At 44.4% G+C, this 21,724-nt stretch overlaps 1 protein-coding gene across 1 annotated transcript in view; it reads left to right on the top strand.

The window, feature by feature from the left end:
• Window positions 1-21,724, top strand: part of SMURF2 (SMAD specific E3 ubiquitin protein ligase 2) — a 64,130-nt gene that overhangs the window by 36,154 nt on the left and 6,252 nt on the right. The window contains exons 4-16 of the mRNA XM_064728228.1: window positions 1,182-1,315; window positions 1,485-1,550; window positions 5,793-5,877; window positions 7,135-7,218; window positions 9,699-9,901; window positions 10,071-10,155; window positions 12,140-12,298; window positions 16,011-16,224; window positions 18,290-18,393; window positions 19,263-19,377; window positions 19,758-19,936; window positions 20,396-20,533; window positions 20,887-21,007. Of these exons, the coding sequence (XP_064584298.1) occupies window positions 1,182-1,315; window positions 1,485-1,550; window positions 5,793-5,877; window positions 7,135-7,218; window positions 9,699-9,901; window positions 10,071-10,155; window positions 12,140-12,298; window positions 16,011-16,224; window positions 18,290-18,393; window positions 19,263-19,377; window positions 19,758-19,936; window positions 20,396-20,533; window positions 20,887-21,007 (1,687 nt within the window). The remainder of the gene's footprint in view (window positions 1-1,181; window positions 1,316-1,484; window positions 1,551-5,792; window positions 5,878-7,134; window positions 7,219-9,698; window positions 9,902-10,070; window positions 10,156-12,139; window positions 12,299-16,010; window positions 16,225-18,289; window positions 18,394-19,262; window positions 19,378-19,757; window positions 19,937-20,395; window positions 20,534-20,886; window positions 21,008-21,724) is intronic.

Genomic DNA, 21,724 nt, shown 5'->3' with positions numbered 1-21,724 from the left:
ATCCCACCAAGCCCCTGTGGCCTGGCTGTGTGGCTGTGAAGTGTCAGGAGTGTCCCAGCCATCCCTTACTGAGGGTAAATCAGCCTTGCTGGGCTGGTGGAGCTGCAGCTGGGGGATGCCTTGGCCTGGCAGTGCTGCCTGCTGGGGCTCCCTCCATCCCTGGGGATCCCTGCATCCCTGGGGCTCCCTGGGGCTCCCTGCACTCCTGGGGCTCCCTGCGTCCCTGGGGCTCCCTGCATCCCTGGGGCTCCCTCCATCCCTGGGGCTCCCTGCGTGCCTGGGGCTCCCTGCGTCCCTGGGGCTCCCTGCACTCCTGGGGCTCCCTGCCTTCCTGGGGCTCCCCTGCCTTCCTGGGGCTCCCTGCCTTCCTGGGGCTCCCTCCACCCTGGGGCTCCCTGCACTCCTGGGGCTCCCCTGCCTTCCGGGGCTCCTGCCTTCCTGGGCTCCCTGCCTTCTGGGCTCCCCTGCCTCCCTGGGGCGCCTGCATCCCTGGGGCTGCCTGCACTCCTGGGGCTCCTGCCTGCCTGGGGCTCCCTGCATTCATGGGGTCCTGTGTGACTGGTCTCCTGCGTTCCTGGAGCTCCTGGGCTCCCCTGCCTTCCTGGGGCTCCTGCGTTCCTGGTGCTCCCTCCATCTGGGGTTTCCTGCACCTAGGGCTCCCTGCACTCCTGGGGCTCCCTGCATTCCTGGGGCTCCCTGCATCCCTGGGGCTCCCTGCGTTCCTGAGCTTGCAGGAGCAGCCCCAGAGAGCTCCTGGCTCCTGCCCTGGGGCTGCTGTCCCTGCTCCTGCTGTCCCCAGGCACTGCTGGGCTGCCACAGCATTGTCCCCTTGGGGCAGGAGGCTGAGCCTGTTCGGGGCTGCTCAGAGAGCTGGGGTGGAGGGACAGCCCGCAGCCTGCTGGTGCTGCTGTTGGAACAGATTTCAGTTCCCATGAGTGCCCCCTCCCAGATCAGCTTTCAGAGCAGTTTGTGTTCAGGTGAGCTCCTCCACGAGACATGCTCCCATTGAAGTCCAGTGTACATCTTACCTGCAGGTGACTTGCTCTCTCCTGCCATTGCAGTGTGTGTTAAATTTTTAATGAGGTGTTGATGATCTTTCTTCCCCTCAAGGTGGTTTCTGATGCATCATCAGAGTGTTCAGTGAGTGCCACTGACAGTGCTGTTTGTTCCACGTTTTTCAGATACATCGGGAAGTCGGATTCAATAACGATCAGCGTGTGGAACCACAAGAAAATTCACAAAAAGCAGGGAGCTGGTTTTCTGGGCTGTGTCAGGCTTCTCTCAAACGCCATCAACCGCCTTAAAGACACTGGTTGTAAGTAAGCTAAGGACAGGTTTCTTCTTTTTCAGCCCAAGCTTGCGTGTACAGCCTTTTGAAAAATGACACTTAATTGGGTTTTTGCTGGGTTTATAAACCTTCTATATTCCAGGTGGTTTGTGATGGTGTTTGGTTTTGGTTTTGATTTTGTGCCCTCATTTTGTAGATCAGAGGTTGGATCTCTGCAAGCTTGGGCCAAATGACAACGATACTGTTAGAGGACAGATAGTAGGTGAGTAAAGGTTTTTTATCTTTTAGTTCTCTTTTTATCTTTAGTTTCTATGGTAGCTATAGAAATAACTCTTCTAGATGTCAGTTTTCTATATAAAAAAAAAATATATATATATATATATATAAATAATATTCTATTTTCTATATAATTCTATATATAATGGCTCCTGTCTACTGCCAGAGCAATTTGGACTTCAAGCTAGAATTATATAAGTAGAGAATTAACCCCCCCCAAAAAAACCCCAAAAAACACACCCCCAAAAAAGGCAACAACAAAAACAAACAAAACAACAACAACAACACAACAACAAAAAAAAAAAAAAAAACAAACCACCAAAACCCCAAAAAATCAAACCACCTAAAAAAGCCCCAAACCAAAATATTATAATAAATTTCTGGACAAATAAGACCATAGATAATAAAAAAAAATTAGCAAGTTTTTAATTTCACTGTAAAGAAGGGTGACAGTTTGAGTATGAGCTCTCTGTGAAAAACTGACTACAGAATTCTTGGCCAGAGCTCCAGCAAGGCTGTGCTTCCTTTAGGTGTTGGGGAAAACCTAAAAAACATCTTGCTTATAAGCAAGTAAAATTGCTGTCTGGGATGACTTGATCAATTAATTTTGTGTTTTCATGGCTTATTAACAAGTCTGTCAACAACCTCAATAACTGTGCTTTGTCATTCTGTGAACTCATGAACTTTAAATAACTTCAGAATTAAAAAGAAGCTGGGAAATTGAAAAGCAAGTATCCACAAAAAAGCTTCATAAATACTCTCTTTTTAGTGCATTCTCTTCTTTGGTCCCTTCTCAGTTCTCAGCGTTTCTAATAGGTCATTTAAATCAAAAGTTGGTCAGGATAAGGAAGTTCTTTATTTATACAACAAGATGTTAATGAGAATATTTGGACATGAGGGAAAGGAAAGTGAATTTCTATGTTCAATTCTTAATTGAAATTCTATCCAAACAGCACTTCTGTCAGCAGGGAACACCTCTGAAATATTAGTCAGCAAATCAGTGTGTTTGTTTGCCTCCCTCTGTTGAATCACACCTGTGACTTTACCTCTTGGTGTTGCTTTAATCATCTGTCTCTGTCTGATCTGCAAGTGCTTGCATTAAAATCAGAGTGTGATGGCACAGGAGAATGAAATGATGGTAGAAATGTGGATTTGTAAGTGCATTGCTGACCCTTCAGGCTGTTCCCAATTAAATTTTCCACATGAGCTTGCACAGAGGATGAATCAGTCACTTCTCTGGGGTGTGTTTGCTGTGGGTTTGGTTTGCCTGCTGGCTTTGCTGCCCTGAGCATCCCTGTGTGTGCAGCTTTGTTTGGGGGTGCCTTTGGAGGGCAGAGCAGCCCCAGGGTGTGCTGAGAGCTCAGAGCAGGGCCTGTGCTCTCCTGCTGCCCTCCAGAGTATGAACTCACATCCTGGTCAGCATGCTGGGGACTGCTGCCATTCATTAAAGGGGAAAAACCACCCCAGAAACTCCTCCCCAGAGCAGAAAGGTCTGGGAGGCCTGTGGCAAATGCATTGCAGTGTGCAGTGACAGAGACTTCAGAGAGAGCTGCTCAGGGAGAAGTCAGAGCTGTCAGCAGTGTGGGCACTGCCAGGCTGCTGCAGCTTATTGGAATATGAATCCCAGTGTAACCAGTTAGATGGTGCCTGGGCCAGTTCTGACCCTCACTGCTGGGCCAAAGGCAGCACTGTGGTGTTTTACCCCAGAGATACCTTGGCTGCTGGAGATTGCAGCGGGGCACTGGTGCAAGTCCAGGCTTGTCAGGGACTCCGTTTACCTCAGGAGAGAGAGCTTCTGGCGATGGTGAAGAGAAGAAGGAGAGGATTCTGCTGGAGGGTTGCTAGATGTTTATTCCATGGGTACAGAGGTCTGAACCGGGGCAACTGCTGCCACCAGAATGGAGGCCGCATGGTCTCATTAACCTTTTAAGCTCCGGGACACGGGAAGGGGAGGGGACAGGTGAGCCACCAACCAGGTGAAAGGGGCAGGGTCTCAAGGGACAAGGGACACCTATATGGGCCAATGTCCCCCAGGCCTGAGGGACCAATCACATGACGCCTTGCTGGTATGTTAGCCTGATTGACAGGGCACACTCAGCGAGGGGCGAGGGGGAAGGTATAGGCACACCTGGGAAGGGACCGGAAGTTTAAAACAGGACATTGCAACACACCGCAACAGCAGCTGATGTGCCACAGCAGCTCTGCCTCTCCTGGGATGCTGCTGGGGCTGCCCTGGCACCAGGAGCTGTTGGATTGTGCACTGAACCTACAGAAAAGCACCTTGTCAGGTCACAGCAGAGACCCAGAGCAAATCTCTGTTCTGTTTGCTGGTGATACCATCAGAAAGGTCAAGTTTACTCAGTCATGGTTTAATTTAATGCATCCTTGGTAAGATTCCAGAGACTCCTGTCTTTTTTTATTTAAGTTGTCATTATTAATCTTCTTATATTTTAATCTTTCTTCACTAATGCAACTTTATTGAGTGGATGAATGAGCCTCAGTAAAACTAGATAATTCCACTGTAGTAGTTAGATGGTAGAGAAATCTGGATTAAAAATAAGTAAAAGGCAGAATAAGTTATAAATATACTCTCAGTTCTTCCAATTATAAACTCTCTTAAATTAAGAGACCATGCAATATTGCAAACCAATATTAAAATGTAATCGATGCCTTCAGCAGATGATAATCTTAAAAATCAAGTGCACAGTGAGTGTGCCTTGGTACAGGGACCAAGGAGAACTTGATCTTAAATCCCTGGGTTCTCTTCAAAGACAGGAAGAAAAGGGGGCATTTTCAGCAATGGATCCAGGGGCACCTGAATTGTGTCTTAATCTTGCAGCTCTTCTGTGCCACTGCTTTATTTCTGATGTGGCAGTGCAGAAAAAATAAGCCCTTACTTATTACAAAATGAAGCCGTGCACAAATTTTGCTCCTCACGTAGGCCAAGGGGAGGTAATTGCCTTTGTTTATGTTAATTCCTGTCTCTTTTTGCTTGCCAATCCTTGCCTACCTGCACTGATGTGAACTTGAAGTGTGTGGGGTTGTGGCAGAATAAATACATCATGTGAGATCCTGGTTTGGTTGAATTTAAAGGTGTCTTTCCCTCGAAAGTTGTTCTGTAATGTTGGAGTTCATGGCCAATGAGGGGTTAATGTGGATTAGGAATGCAGCAGGTACTCCAGAGCTCCCTGGGTTGGTCTGTTGAGTTCTAAGCTTCAAAACATGTTGTTGTTGAAAATTTGGGGTCTCAGGCAAAATCTGTCAGTTCTGCTCCAGCTCTTCAAACTTTCTGATCTTTACAAAAGTTTGGTTGCATCCAGGTTAAAATCATTTCACTGCTTATAAATAGGACTTGAAGACAGTTGTCCAGAGGTATGTTAATGCCACCTCATGAAATGTGGGCCACAGCACGTATTTAGCTTTTTAAGCAATTGTTTTATTGTTAAAGGCATAACAAAACATCAAAAAAACACCCCAACCCCACAGGAACACAAGTGTCATAAATTATCAGATTGGACACTTTCAAACTGTGATATTGGGAACAAAAGCAGCCTAAAAAAATCTTTGTTTTCATAATTGCGGTACAAAAGCTTCAGGCATAAATATCCATTATAGTGAATCATGTAAAAAAAAAATTAAAAGTGAAGCAGTTTTGGTGAGGGCAGGCAAGGGCTTTGCAGGCAGCTTTGTGTGAGTTGCATTTGACTTCTTACTAGTGGTGTTAGAAAGTAGCCAATAAACCAAATCTGAAAGTGCTTCTAGCAGTGACATTTTGCCTGGTTTTGTGTTTGTGTGTCTGTGTGTGTGTTGAAACTCATGGATGCACAAAATACGTGAGAAGGAGTCAAAACCAGGGAGGAATTCCTTATTTTAGCTCTTCCTGTTCAGAGCTCTGCTGTTGGCCGTGTGTGAGGTGGCACCCACTGCCACCAGTTGAGTGTCACAGCCCATCTCAACACACAAAATTAATTGCAGTTTCACAGTTCACTTCCTTTTCTGCCTTAACATGCACTCATATTCCTTAAGCTAACTTTTTAAAAGTAAGGTGTAGAGAATTCCATGTATGAAAACAGAGTTCCTTTGCAAACATCTTTGACTTGTGAGAAGGAAAAAATATCCCAAACATGTTTCAGCTTAGTCCTCCAAGTTGTACCAGTTCTCTTTCAAATGTCACCATAATTTACATTCAGATGCCACATCTTTAATAACTCTTTTATTATCCTAATAGTCAGTCTTCAGTCCAGAGACCGAATAGGCACAGGAGGACAAGTTGTGGATTGCAGTCGCTTGTTCGATAACGATTTACCAGATGGGTAAGCTGACATCCCTGTGATGTAAACACAAATCCAGCTCATGCAACAGACTTCTGTGATAGGAGAATTCAGTGTGCAAATAAATTGTTTTAAATGTTGCACTCAGAGTTCTGCAGCTCTGCATTCAGAACAGGAGCTGAGCCAGCTGGGGTACACAGAGCAGTTGATAGTTTGGATGTTGTCTTATCTTCACTTGGAAAAGAGGAGGTGACATATGTAAAGAAATGCTTTGAAAAATAACTTGTCCAAGAAAACACATATTTCAGATTAAATCACAGCCAGCAAAGTGCCTTATGCATGCAGTAGTTTTGTAGCAAGGAAGTGACCACACTGCCTGGCTGCCCTTCTGCAGAGGTGAAGATCCACTGTGATAAACACGGATCACTTCTTCTTCAGGCACCTCTTAGGGAAGAAAACGTGACTGGGAAAGGTAATGCAGCCCAAGTATTACCTTCCAAAAGTAGGGTTTAGGATTCTTGTTTGTCCCTGTGAGAGTCAATGACATCATTATCACCTAGAACAGTTTTGCAAACACAGGAAAATACTCTGGTTTAGGTTCTGGTGCTGTCAGCAACTTCTTCAGAGCAAACACAGACTTTCTGAATGTGATTCTTGGCAGGTAAAGACAGGAGAAAATAAGTTTTCAGAGGATGAATTTTGAAATGCAAATCATCATCCTGGTCTGTAACAGCATTCTTTTGTTAATTTGGAGTCAAGATAAGTCAAAAACATTTCTGAAAATGCTTCTAAATTTTCACTTCCGAATGTTCCTTGCATAAATATTGCTCACTTAATTGTGTAACTGCAAAGTTTGCTGTACAGCCTCATGTATTTCAGTGTGCAAGTTTAGTGATAATTCAAAAGTCACATTATTTGAAGCTGACTTTTTAATGAAAGCAAGAAGTGCATGAAGATGCTATGAAAGCATTTGTTGGAGTCAGTGGTCAAAAGAAGTTAAATGCATTATTAAACATGTTTCCAAGAAGTTCCTTTATGCGGGTATTTGGATTTAATTAGAATTCAAGTCATTATTGAATATGAAGGTGTGATACTGTTAATGATGTGCCTGGTTCCAAGGGAAGAATATGTTCAACCATTTCAGAGTTGAACTTTCAGTTGTTTCCTGTCACCTCACTCAGCTAATGTGATTCATAGCAGTGTAAGTCTTCCTGAGCTGGGCATTTCTGTTGGAAACATTTTGTGCCCTGGTTTCCTGGAAATGCCCCTCAGTGCCTTTGTGTGCCCTGTGCCCTGCAGGTGGGAGGAGCGCAGGACTGCTTCTGGAAGGATCCAGTATTTAAACCACATCACGAGGACAACGCAGTGGGAGCGACCCACACGGTGAGGAGCTCCTGGGACGCTGTGGGAGGATGAGTTTGGTTATTGAGCAGTTCCAAGGGGCTCTCACAGGGGGATTGGGTTGCTCATTCCTCTGCTCAGTCACTCTGCACAAGCTTTAATGCTTTCCTTCTTCAGCATCCTTCTCCTTCAGTCTGCCTAATGTTTAACTCAGAAGATCATTCTGACTGCTTTTATCTCTGCCCTAGTTGTAATATCTTTCTTGCAGAGATGCTGTGATAGAGCTCTATAAATACGGATATTACATTTTGCAGACATCTTAAGGGGTGAAGAAGTGAGACCATGAGTAGCTGTCAGACCCTGCTCTGTGACCATGTAACCCAGAACAGTTACAGCTGATGGCTGCAGAGTGTGTTTGGAAATCAGTGATCACTTTTTCTGATCACTGTAAACGTGTGTTGTGAAACTGTTCCTCAATCAGCACTTTTGCTGTTGCCTGTGCTGCAGGCAGTGTCATTGCATTTTTATCAGAATCCTCTGCAGATTGTCTGTGCCTGCAGATGTTCTCTTCCATTCTCAATATTATTCTGGTCTCTGCATGGATATATTTGATTTTAAATAATCTGGACTGTTAACACTGTCAGCTCTGATACATGTTTGCAGTTTTGGATTGAAAGGACTGAGCAGTTCTTTGTTTTCCTATTTCTGGTATATTGTATATTCTGGTATATTGAAATACCCATTCTAAGCTCCAGACACAGTAGAAAAACAAATGCAAAATGTATCATTTGTGTTGGGGATTTCTTGTGACCTTGTAAATCCCCCTTTAACCCATTTAAAATCCTTTTGAAAGCGGCATTGAGATACAAAATCACACTGCTCTTGTGAGCAACTGCTTTTATTCTTGCTTAGCCCTTTTTCACCATCCTGGCCTAATAACATTCCATAAAAGTTAGAAGGAATAACAAGGCCTGATCACTTCCTCAGCCACATGAAGGCAAGGTGAGAAAGTTTGGAGGTTATCGGAACAAGACAACCCCCGTGGCAGGGAGAAATGATGAGGAGGACTCCATCTTATCAGAAGGCTAATTACTATTTATCCATCTTATCAGAAGGCTAATTAATTACTTTATTATATTATTCTATACTGTATTACGCTATATTACATCTAAACTGAGTCTGCCAAGCACTCAACTCAAACTGCACAGAATCTCATGACTGTCAGCCCACAGTCCCCCCCACACACACCTGGATTCACCAGTGAATCAAAACACTCACACCAAAATCCAATTATCAATTCCCTTCAGGTAAACAATCTTCCATGATGCATTCCACTTGTGAACAACACAGGAGCAGTAAATGAGATAAGAATTGTTTTTTCTTTCTCTGAGAACGTAAAACCCAGAAATATTCTTGGGAGGAATTGTGCCTTGCTTTTTCTCTGTGAAGAGAAATGTGGTGACAGGAGGTGAGGAGCTTCCTGGTTCCTCTGGTGAGCGCGCACCAGGAGCTTCCTGCTCCAGTTGAGGTGTCCCCAGAGCCCGGGGTGCAGCTGCTCCCCACGGGTGTGCTGTGTGTCCCTCATGGCCACCACACTGAGGTTGTCCCTCTGTCCCCAGGCCAGCATCCGAGTACTTGAGCCCAGTGAGCACGGGTCTGGTTCCTCTGGTGAGCAGGGACCTGCTCCAGTCGAGGTGTCCTGCTGGCCAGGTCGCTGAGGTGTCCCCAGAGCCCGGGGTGCAGCTGCTCCCCCACAGGTGACCCTCATGGCCACCACACTGAGGTTGTCCCTCTGTCCCCAGGCGCCAGCGTCTGAGTACTCAAGCCCAGTGAGCACGGGTCTGGTTCCGCTGGTGAGCGCGCACCAGGAGCTTCCTGCTCCAGTTGAGGTGTCCCCAGAGCCCGGGGTGCAGCTGCTCCCCACAGGTGTGCTGTGTGTCCCTCATGGCCACCACACTGAGGTTGTCCCACTGTCCTCAGGCCAGCGTCTGAGTACTCAAGCCCAGTGAGCACGGGCCTGGTTCCTCTGGTGAGCAGGGACCTGCTCCAGTCGATGTGTCCTGCTGGCCAGGTCGCTGAGGTGTCCCCAGAGCCCATGGTATAGCTGCTCCCCCACAGGTGACCCTCATGGCCACCACACTGAGCTTGTCCCTCTGTCCCCAGGCCAGCGTCTGAGTACTCAAGCCCGGTGAGCTCGGGCCTGGTTCCGCTGGTGTGCGCGCACCAGGAGCTTCCTGCTCCAGTTGAGGTGTCCCCAGAGCCCGGGGTGCAGCTGCTCCCCCACAGGTGACCCTCATGGCCACCACACTGAGCTTGTCCCTCTGTCCCCAGGGCAGCATCCGAGTACTTGAGCCCAGTGAGCACGGGTCTGGTTCCGCTGGTGAGCAGGGACCTGCTCCATTCGAGGTGTCCTGCTGGCCAGGTCGCTGAGGTGTCCCCAGAGCCCGGGGTGCAGCTGCTCCCCACGGGTGTGCTGTGTGTCCCTCATGGCCACCACACTGAGGTTGTCCCACTGTCCCCAGGCCAGCTTCGGAGTACTCGAGCCCGGGCAGGCCCCTGAGCTGCCTGGTGGATGAGAACACTCCCATCGGCGGCACCAACGGCGCCTCCTGCGGGCAGGCGGCGGATCCGCGGCTGGCCGAGAGGAGGGTGCGCTCGCAGAGGCACAGGAACTACATGAGCAGGACGCACCTGCACACCCCTCCCGACCTGCCGGAGGGATACGGTATGGAAATCACGGCGGGTCATCGTGGGGCGCTCAAGAAATGGGATAATGGGTTGTGTCTTCTCATGTGGGAGGTATTTGCATTCCTTGGTTGAAGGAAATCGGTCTTTGTGAGTCTTCGTGCTGCGTTTTTTGTTCTTGTATTTATTAATTTGTCTTGATTTCACAGAGCAAAGGACAACTCAGCAAGGTCAGGTCTATTTTCTGCATACTCAAACTGGTGTCAGCACGTGGCACGATCCAAGAGTACCTAGGTAAGAAATGATGGAAGTACCCTTAATATTTCAAATCAAAATCACTTAAGCAGTGCTCTCCTCAAAGTTTTCTCTGGCTAATATTTCTGATTCTTGGCCCCTGGCTAATATTTCTGATTCTTGGCCCCTAATACATTATTTTAACATGTCATTCATCAAAATGAATTAACTGTCTTCCCTAGTTCTTCAAGTTGGTATTGTAATGAAAAAATTGAAAACTAGGAAATAAATTACAGTAGTGTTTTGGAAACAGGAACAGTTCACTGATTCTAGATTTTGCATATGAATTAGAGCCAAGTCCAGATTTTAGTGCTCTGCAAAATAACGAAACAAACAGTAGAATCTGAACACTTCCAAAAGAAGTTCCATCAAGATACTTTGGTGAAAGCTGGGTTGAATTGGAACAGTCAAACTGCTTTTCCTGTTGCAATTATCTCAACACTTGGAAAAAAACAAATCCTAAGTATATTAAATTCCATGTCCTTATTTACACAATATCCATGTACATACTGCTCATGAAAATACATGTGACTATTGCTGATGTGTTTGAAAGGAAAGGATGATAGTGGAAATTATTAGTAGCTTCTGGTTGTCCTTTAAATAACCAAGAAATCTTGTTGTAAATGATAATAAATCCTCTTGTAAACACTTGCCTCCTAAAGTCCAGGAATGGTGGTGTGAGATTTGTATGGTTTGAAATTGGCAGGTTTGAAATTGAAATTTGTTACTATTTTTCTGTTGGAAGATTTGTACCTTGCTTTGATGCACTGCCTGCACAGCCGAGGCTGCAGCTGTGTAGGAAGTCAGTGACTTGTGTATTATGCAAAACCAGGCTCTAACAAAAATAATATGAAGATCTAATCCTTAAGTTTGGGGTGAGATAGTTCTGCGTGCAGTCTAACTCAGCACTGCCCTGAGGTGTGGCAGCACAAACAGCAGGAGTGGCTCTGAGAACAAGAATTGTTTGCGTGAGGATAGAATTTATGTCATTTCTGAGGAATATTGGATTTTTGAGGCTAATAGCCACAGCCATGTAGCCAGCACAAGTAATCCCTGCAGTCCAGCAGCAGTGTGCTCGTGGGGAATAGCAGCAGCAGATCCATCCCAGAGCTTGTTTCCATGTTTCCATCAGTGGCTCCTCGAGTCTTTGCAATCCCTGCAGACTGCACCTTTTAAGGCATTCTGTCCCTTGGCTCTTTCCTCCCTCAGCTCCCATAATTTTGGGAGAGCTGAACACCTTTGGGAAGAGCTGCACTGGGCAGTGTGAGGGGTCTGAGGTGTGAATTGCATCCATGAATAATCAGTGTGTATTTTTGGAGACCAGCGTTTGTTTTCAGTTTTCTCTGGAATGAATTTACACCTTCCTAATTTCAGCAGAATTTTTCTTGAGACCTATTGAGCCACCTCTGCATTGCTCAGGGCAGAGCTGAGTCATTGTTCATCTACTTGATTTGAAATAGTTTGTTAGAGAGCTGTTTGCTTCCCACAGGCTCCTGGGGTTCTGGGGCAAAGCAGCCAGTGCCATGCACATCCCATGTGTAATTCTTCATGGAAAGTCTAACTCTTCAGAAATACAGTTTTGTTTTGTATGAGTTTCTAAAGTGTGATTCACAGCTCCTTACGTGACTAATGTTGTTTTAAAAAATGTTTTCTGTCAGAATTGGTGCAGAACTGCAATTCCATTTTGACAAATATGGCAATGGTCTTTATTTTTGTTTGAAGCCTTTATTAATTTAACAGCTGAAGTTAGTTTGCAGAATGAGGGCTATTTGATAAGAATTTTTTCCCCACGGCATGTGTTCTGGGGTGTGTGTTTTTGCTGTGGTGGGCTCATACCTTGGGAGCAGAGATTCCAGCTGAACAGATCAGGTTTCTGAGACAATACATTTTCTCAGACTTCATGGAATTGTTCTGTTACATTTACGCTTGTTTGGCTCGGAGGCCAATTGCTGAGGTATTTTTCATTTTATATTTGTTTTCACAGGGATCTTAGCAACATCAATTGTGAAGAGCTTGGTCCACTGCCTCCTGGATGGGAGATCCGAAATACAGCGACGGGCAGGGTTTATTTTGTTGACCATAACAACAGAACGACGCAGTTCACGGACCCGCGGCTCTCTGCAAACCTGCACTTGGTGCTGAAGTGAGTCTGGAGCCTGCTGTGGGTCGGGATGTGCTCTGCCATTCCGGGAGCCTTTAAGGAGTAATCCTTTGACACATCCCCAATTTACCCTGTTTCACGGCAAAGATGAGCTTGAAAAAAGCCTGCAGGAGCATTTAGGCAGGAATGTGGCTGTTGTGATGCACAGGGGGAGGGAAGCAAGTGCTGTCTGCTGGCCCATAGATGTTTGTTTTCCTAACAGCAAGAGAGACACTTTGTTTCCTTTATACTTCATTCTATTTTCAGTTATGAAGAACTTGTTTTAAAATAAGTTGTGTGTGAGCCAGTGGTGTCAAATACTGATGTTAGGAAGGGGTGCACAAGTGCCCAGCTATTCTCCTGGAGTAAAGGAGAAATAACTCAGCTCCTGTCTTCAGTTTTAGAGTAGCACTAGTTGATATGTTCTCAAAATAAGGCCCCAATAATTTAACTCGGTTGTTTTACAAAAAGGATAAAATAGGAACCGCATTTTTTCTGCCTTCGTGTTTTGATATCATAATTTCATCTCACAGTTTTAAAAAGAGAAGGGGAGACTTAAAAGAATTCTGGCTCGTGTTTTATCCCCTAGGCACTCATTACACACTGGGGATTTTCTACTAAAAATGGAAACCAAAAAGCAAACAAATATTTCTTTTTCTCTCATTTTTTTCTCTCAGACGGCTTGTACGAGGTACTTGGGGGTTTGGTTCTTATTGTTTCTCCTGCTAATACATTTTAATACTCTTGGGAAACACCTGTGAAGTATTGAGTAGGTGTTAAGTGGAAGAAACAATGAAGAGTTGGTTGGATGGAAAGCCAGGCAGGCCTGGGTGAGGAGTCAGTCGGAGGAATAGTCCTGAGAGGAAGTGAATCATTGGGAAGAAAAGCTGAAGGAAAGAATAATGGGAACAAGCAGGAAAAGACAAAGCTGAGGAATGGAAAGTCCTATCCAGGAGACAGCATGTCTTTTATGCATTACACAAAAGCTGTCTAGCCTCTCCCCAATATACACTTGAGCCTCACACCCCAAGAGGGAGAGGAGCCTAAATACAGAAAATATGGTAGAGAAATCATTGGTTTAAATGTGCATGTTACAGGAGTTTAGTAAGCTGCCATCATCCAGACACTTTGGGTGCCTTTTTTTTTTTTTTAATAGTTTAAAACAAATCACTACTCATTTTAGCTGAATTGAAATTGGTAGTTTGAAAATAAAATGATCTTGAAAAATATCAGCAGTGAAGGAGCATGTTCGTGTTTGAAACACAGAAAAGTTCCTAAAATCAATTCAGATTCAGTTATTTTACTTCAAGAAAAACTTTAGACCCTCTCAGCAGTGCAATTCTGAAGCAGTACAAAGCTCAGTGAACTGGGTGTATTTGACAAGCTGGCCTCCTCAGGTGGGTTTGTTTTGAAATGGCAGAAGGGGCACAGTAGCCAGTTCTGGATTGTGGAGGGCAGATAACAGAGCTACCTTTGTTAGCTGGAAAATCCAATTTGACTTTTAATTTCCAGAATCACAGAACCATTTAGCATTTATTTGAACTAAGAGTTCTCCTGCAGTGTGCTGAAGTTCCTCATTTGTCCATCTGTCTTTCATTAGGAAAGGATTTCAGAAACTCACCCAACAGTGTCATCAGCAAAGTCTGCTGCCTGATAAATCATTTTTGGTGTTTATTCTGTTATTACACCAAACAGGATGTGAGAAAGTTTCCCCTGCCTTGAGCCCACCTCCTTATTTGTTCTTTAAAAAACAAACAAAAAAAAAGGAGTTTGCCTTCGGCCTGTCATTTTGTAAATTATCTGAGAAATAAGTTTAGACTTCATGTGGGATGGGTGTGATAGAGGTATAGGTTCAAATGAGAAAGAGTTCACTCTCAGTGATACTTTTTCTATTGCTCTGAGTAAAACCATTTGTTCTTCCATTTATGACATTGTAAGTTATGAAAATAATCAGACTTGTTACCCAATTTTGTTTTAAGAGATTGACCAAGAGTTTGTGATAATTTTGATAAGTTATGGCACCTGAAAAGTATTTAATTGTATCCTTAAAGCACTGTATGGCATCAAGCATGGTCACTCAGCTGTGAAAACAAACTGAGAAATGAAATTTAATGACCTCAAACACTGCAGGTTCTTTAGCTAATACTGCACTGATCATTTTTAGTCAAATCTGGAAGATGGCATTTTATTTTTCTCCTCCTACTACTTTCTTATTTTGGGAAGCACTGTGTGGAGAAAAGTAATGATTTCATTTGATGCTAAAATCATGCTTTTTTCAGAGACTACATTTCCTTTAAGAATGGCCCTGTCTAGCTCTGTGCTTTGGGGAACTTTGACTTTTTACCCTTAAACGTGGTATGGAGGGGTGCTCACTTTATAAATATGGCCTTCTCTGGTAGTCTTATACAAGGAATATTTTCATTTAGTCCTCCTTATGGAATTAGAAATTGCAGACTATAGAATAAGGATTTAGCTTTAATACTGTATGAAGTAAATACAGTTTAAATGAGATTCATATTTAAAACTAATCACAAGTGAAAGTTACCATGCACATGGCACAAATGACATAGAGCCAGTGTGTGTCTAAATTATTACAATGATTTGTATTTTTTTGGGTGTCCCTGTAGAAAAGTCTGCAGGTGAATTTTGATTGGCCAGGAGAGTTTTCTACTAGGCCTTGTCTCAAAACAGACATTGAAATGTAAATTTCATTGACATTATAAAATACATTACAATTATTAGTTTATGATAAATTTATTAGAAATTGAAATTATCAATTTCATGTATGAAATGAAATTATAAATACATTACAACAGTGTTTGGTTCCATCTATTTTTTTTGATCTTTGATATTTTAAAAAAACTAGCTTTCCAGTGGAAAACATTCTAAATTGTAATGTTTCTTATTTATCCAGTAAATGTAGGGTATTCTCATGTACTCCACTGTGAGATGATATTCTTAGGCTTTAAAAATACAGTTTTTATCCTGTGTTGCTTGGGCATGCCGTACTAAAAAGCTATAAAAATATCCACTCACTGTGTACAAGAAACAACCCAGAGAGAACATCTCTGCAACACGATCCATTTACTTTTCCTAGTAAGAAGTCAGATTTACCAAATCTCTCGGAATTGCTAGTAAAAATCCTTGTTTATCTGTGCCAATTAGTTCCATGTGAACTCCCACATTCCTGTGGTCCAGACTCGGCCAGGTACAAGGGACAAGGTCCTTGCCAAGCTGCCAGTACAAACATCTTTTTGTGAGCTTGCTCTTTTCCAGACAAGCCATTTAAAACAGACTATGGTATTGACTGGAGATTAGAGGCAGAGTGTTTGGCAGATCCCTGAATTTTAAAATGGAGGAAGGGAAAACACGCAAAGGAAATATGGAAACGGTCTCTGAGAAATTCAGTGTCAGCAGCTCAGTAGTGAAATTGTATGGATAATACCTTATTGTATGTGCTGTAACCTTTTGCATACTTTGTAGAGTAGCACTAATAGAAATAACAAGCCCTGAAAACACCTGATAGTTGCCAAGAAAGACAGAGCCATATGTCTTTAGTCAGGATAAAATCGCTCTGAATTGATTCTTTACTGGCCGCAGACGTTTTCAGCGTAATCACAGCAATAATCCCAATAAATGGGCGGCAGTGTGGGTGCAATGGCTGCAGGGCGGGATGGCGGTGTCTGAGGCCGCAGTGTGTGTGTGTGTGTTGCAGCCGGCAGAACCAGCTCAAGGACCAGCAGCAGCAGCAGCAGCAGCAGCCGGGGCTGTCCCTGTGCCAGCTCCCGGACGAGGCCGAGTGCCTGACGGTGCCGCGCTACAAGCGGGACCTGGTGCAGAAGCTGAAGATCCTGAGGCAGGAGCTGTCCCAGCAGCAGCCCCAGGCTGGCCACTGTCGGATCGAGGTCTCCAGGGAGGAGATTTTTGAGGTAACTCGAGATTTTCACCTGTTTCTTAATGGGGGGGTGCGCGGGGGCGTGAACGGCCCTGGAATCCGGCTGTCTGGTGAGGGGCGAAGGCCAGGGCCCCTGTGCATCAGAAAACAGCCCCCCTCGGCGGCTTTGGCCTCAGGCTGAGCTGGGGGATAGCTCGGAGCAGCGCGGTGAGAGACGAATTAGGAGGCGACCACTTGCTGGGGGTAAACTGTCGGTTTATTACAGAAGAACCAACAAGGAGGGGAAACACCCAGCAAATGGCCCCGAACAAGGGGCAGGAGAGGGTTTTAAGGGAAAAGGGGGGAAGAAGGCAGGGAAACCCGGCTATCCAATAGAAATACATATTTGGAGGTACGAAACATAACTGATATACTAAAGTAACCAACTGTTATAAATCATAGGAGGGGCTCCGGGGCTACAGCCAACCATACCTCCCAGAGAAAAGAAAATTCTCGAAACCTGGGAGGAGAAAAAGAGTGATTGACTGACCCCAAGGAGGAAACAACTTTCACTTTATAAGAGAAACCAAGGGAGGAGCAGTTTCATTTCCATAGCAACCTAACTGGCAGGGTAGCAGCAGGAAGTAATACAGAAAATGGGGGGAGCAAACTAACGAACTTAAGAACACACCACAGCAGGGGGGTTGTTTGTAGCTGTGGAAAGGAGTTGTTCACTTAGGTGGAACCTCGGGGGCTGCAGTTGGAACTGGGATTGTACCGTGGTGAGGAGGAGCCGTTCCAGGGGGATGCCACACTGACATGTAATTGATGTAGATGTCTCTACCTAAATCAAGGAAAACTTTCTCTGTGGCTGGAGATGTGCAGCCCATGTCAGGGACTGGGGAAGGGGTCTGAGCACTTTTTACGATCCAGTCTCCCTCCTTCCATGTATTTGAGAAGCTGATGAGTGTTTTAGAGGGGATGTTAAAAATTCAGCTCTGTTATTAGTGATCTTTGATACAGTGTCACTTAAGTAAAACTACTACTGAAAAGGATTCCTCTTCAGAGTTTGGATTTCTTATCATTGATCTGAATTCTCTCTCCACAATCAGATCAATTTTACACCTGTCTGGGCTTCTGAATGGCCAGAGATGCCCACAGTGGGGTCTCTGCATTCTGTTTGGGAATTCAGAATTCTGATTCAGCAGAATCATTATATTGACTTGACTAAACACATTTATAATTCATTGGCCTTTTCTGGAGAACAGTTTGTCCTTTTGAGGACTTTCACCCATCCCACCCATCCCTGTTGCATTTTTACCCCACCCACAAACTTGATCTCCCCTCTGTGTTGTCACAATTTTTCCCAGCCAAGAAAGATTTGTGTTGGTCTTCCCTTTGGAGAGTCAGATCACTTTGTCAGCAACTGAAAGAAGAAGGGAGGGAGGGCTGCAGAATTATGATGTTCTTGTTCAGTCTGGTGTGTTGTGTCCCCACACACCCACCTGCCTCCTCTGTCCTGCAGAGGCAGAGCTTGGGCTGATACTGGACATAAATAAGAACCAGACTTTTCTTTTTTCTCTAATTCCTTTGCATTTGTTCTCCCTTTCAACTTGCTTTCTGTGTTTTTTTGGTGAACACTTATTGACAGAGGAATAATCCTGTGGATTTACTGAGATGGCATTGCTGATTCCATTCTTGAGGTGCTTCTTGGAGGCTGGCACATGTATTTTATCCAGAGTACAGGCTCCACTCTTGGCTTTTCAGGCTGCAAAAACCAGGAGCCCTTATGGAAAACAAAAGGAGTTAACTTACAAAAAAATTGTATCAGTAATGTGAGAATGTGGGACAATGTTCTGATCACTGCTCACCCCTGGAAATTTAATGGGAAGTGGTTCTTCTCAGCTTCTCATCAGTTAATTTGACAAGTGTTGTCACATTTGGAGAAAATGAAGAAACAATCTGTGATTTGAGAAACTGATGAAGATCAGGAAAATAATGTCCCCTTTAAGAGTGTTCCCTTTGGACTCGAGTCTGAAACTCCCTTCACTTCCAATAGCCAGCAGCAGCTTTTACTCTGTAAGCAGCAGTTAATAAAAGGAAGTGTTGTGTGTTTACAGGAATCCTACAGGCAAGTCATGAAGATGAGGCCAAAGGACCTGTGGAAACGATTGATGATAAAATTCCGTGGGGAGGAGGGCCTTGATTATGGAGGTGTGGCCAGGTAAACAGTGGCTCCTCTGTCCTTCCCCTGGGCTTTGAATCCTCAACCAGCCCAGCTTCTTTTGTATTATTCTCATTTATTTTTATTTCTGTAACAGATTAAATGTCAGAAGAACATATGGCTCTAGGTAGCATTGTAAAAGAAAAAATGCTTCAAAAAAAAGGGACTAATTTATTGAAAATAAAATGCAAATTACTCATCATGTCAAATATCTGTCATATGTGAGAGGTTTTGGTATCTATAGAAATTAACATATTTTTCTTTGGTTAGTGAAGTTTGGGTATCTGAGAATATATACCACTAAATACTTGTCTTTATGCACAATTTTAACCAAAAAATATGCCTTATTGCAAACTGTCACTGCTGTTTGAAGCAAAATGTTGCCACCAGCAGTTGGTGGGCAGCTTCAGTCTGTCAATAGTCTAAGGTTACTTTTCCCTTATAAAAAATGACATTCCCAATTGTCAGACCATTATTTACTGATTTGTGAACACATAATTAAAACTTGAGCTAAATATATCCATTACCTTAAAGATGATTTATATCAAAAGCTTTGATTCCAACATCTTTCTATTCAAGTGAATACATAATGTCTTGTCTTAGTGTGTAATGGATGTAGGAGAATCACAGTCAGAAACTCTCCTGGACATGAGTAACCTGAAGGAAAATCTTGGACAGCTGTCAGGTGTTGTGTGGTTACTGAGCTAGTAAAAATAATTCTGATTTCAGCCATATCTCAGCATGTTCAGAGATAACTTCCTTCACATTTATGTTTAATAGTAAGATTTAAAAAATCAGGCTTTTGGAATGATTCTCAGTGTCAGAATGCATTTGTCTCTAGAGTTGCAATAGAAGCTTTTGTTTTCCAGGGAGTGGCTGTACCTGCTGTCCCATGAGATGCTGAATCCTTACTATGGGCTCTTCCAGTACTCGCGGGATGACATTTACACGCTGCAGATCAACCCCGACTCCGCCGTCAACCCGGTAGGGCTGAGAAACCAAACACTCACCTGGGCAGGGCTCAACACTCAGGAGCCAAATTCTTACCATTGCCACTGCTGGACACTGAATTTGTACAATTATATGATGGTTTCTTTTTTGCACTGATCAAGCTTCGCAAATGTGTTCTTAATTTTCTGTCAGATGTCAATTTATGATTCCTTTGGGAGAAATTCAGTTTGATTGTTACTTGTAAGACTCCTGGACTGGAAGTGAAATGCTCAGTGGTGCCATGAAACAAAACAAAACCTCTGCACATGGTTTGGGCTTGGGGTTTTCTTCTTTTCTGGGTGTTGAAATTTTGTCTCGTGCTCAGCAGTGGGGGAGTCACTCAGCAGCGTGGCCTTGTCTCTGCTCTGTTCCAGGAACACTTGTCCTATTTCCACTTTGTGGGCAGGATCATGGGGATGGCTGTGTTCCACGGGCACTACATTGACGGCGGCTTCACGTTGCCTTTCTACAAGCAGCTGCTTGGGAAGCCAATTACTCTGGATGACATGGAATTGGTGGACCCTGATCTCCATAACAGCTTAGTCTGGATACTGTATGTGCTCTGTAGGGTGCCTCAGGATGTTAGAATGCTGTCTCTGTTATGTGATAATGCTCCTAAATCCTGGAAATGAGGTGTATTTTGATCTCCTCCTCAGGCAGATTTAAGAACTATCTCTCACACAATTCAGCTTCTTTAAGGCTAAAAATGCTCAAGCTACTCAGATTTTAGGGGGGAGGAGTGTGGAGTTAATATGAATTTATTAATTTTACCTATTATTAACAGTGACAGGTTATTAAAATACAATAGTGAAACTTTTAAAATATAATAGTGAAACTTTGATAAAGGTTTTTAAATGTAACATAGTAAAATGGTATGTTCACCTTCTACATCCAGGCATGACTTCGAAATGCCATTGAGAAATGAAATTGTGCTTCTGTCAGATAGAACATGGCTGTAATATATTTGCAGAATTTGTTTTCCCTCAGTCATTTGCTGCTTTCTTTGCCCCAGTGAGAACGACATCACCGGGGTCCTGGACCACACGTTCTGTGTGGAGCACAACGCCTACGGGGAGATCATCCAGCACGAGCTGAAACCCAACGGCAAAAGCATCCCCGTGACTGAGGAGAACAAAAAGGAATATGTCAGGTACATCAGCAGCTTTTCCCAGGCTCTTTTTCGATTTTCTGCAGTGGGGAGGAGCTGTTAATGAAGGCCATTACTGATACAGTCTCCTCTGCCTGACAAAAGTGCAACTCTTAATTAGTTTATCTTGGTAGTAGAAGAGTTCTTGCTTAAAATTGTGAGAAGTGGTATTGGAATGCTGGATTTACTTCAACAATTACACTGTTAAAGTGCTTGTCAGTGTTGTGCTGTGGGGTTGTGCAGGGCTCTGCTGTAATCCTGTCAGTGGGGCTGTGGTTTGGGGCTGGATAAACGGAATTGCAGCTCTATTGTATTTGAATACATCCTCCACAAACCCAATTTGCACTTGCTCACAGGCTTTATGTGAACTGGCGGTTTTTACGAGGAATTGAAGCTCAGTTTCTGGCGCTCCAGAAGGGATTTAATGAAGTAATCCCACAACATCTGCTGAAGACATTCGATGAGAAGGAGCTGGAGGTCAGTGCAGCAGCGTTGTGCTGTGTCCGGTTTTCGGCTGTTTGAAGGGCCTGGAAAGGCCCGGGGTGGCCTTGGGGCAGCCCGCGTTTCAAAGGACGAGAAGAGGCTTCAGTTCTTTTCTCGGTCTCGGTGTTTATTAATTGTTTATCTAAAAGATTTTCTTTCGGCCCGACAGAGCTCTGCTCAGCAGCCAGCCATGAGCACACTGTGTAGCCCTCCAGACAGTCACCTATCTTTATACCCATGGTTACGTGTACAATATTTATCATTTTTCCCCAATCCTTTTTATTTTTATTGTCCGGTGCACTTTCAGTAACGACCAATCCCAAAGTGCCACCATCACCAAGAAGATGAGGAGAAGAAGAAGAAGAAGAAGAAGGACAGGACACGCCCCAATTCCTCCATCTTACTTCTCTAAACCCCCCTGTACAGAAATCCTAAACCCTGTGTCTCACCCTCTAATTAACTGATCCCTTCACCATTCACCCCGGTGAAACCCTCCTATCCTCATACAGGTGTCGTCTCCCGTGTAGGATCAAAGTCCAGCCACCAGACACTTCTGGCAACATTCCAGGACTCCTGAGCCCCCCAAGGGTGCTCTCGGTGACACCTCAGTCCTGGGGTGCTGAGATCCCACAGTGCTGAGGCTCCCAGAGCTGCGGGAACGCGGGGCTGTCCTGGTGTGCTCTCACCTGGGATGGGGCAGAGCAGCTCAGG

Source organism: Zonotrichia leucophrys, chromosome 18, assembly GCF_028769735.1.
Source record: "Zonotrichia leucophrys gambelii isolate GWCS_2022_RI chromosome 18, RI_Zleu_2.0, whole genome shotgun sequence".
Classification (NCBI taxonomy): domain Eukaryota; kingdom Metazoa; phylum Chordata; class Aves; order Passeriformes; family Passerellidae; genus Zonotrichia; species Zonotrichia leucophrys.
This window is presented reverse-complemented; position numbering and strand designations above follow the sequence as displayed.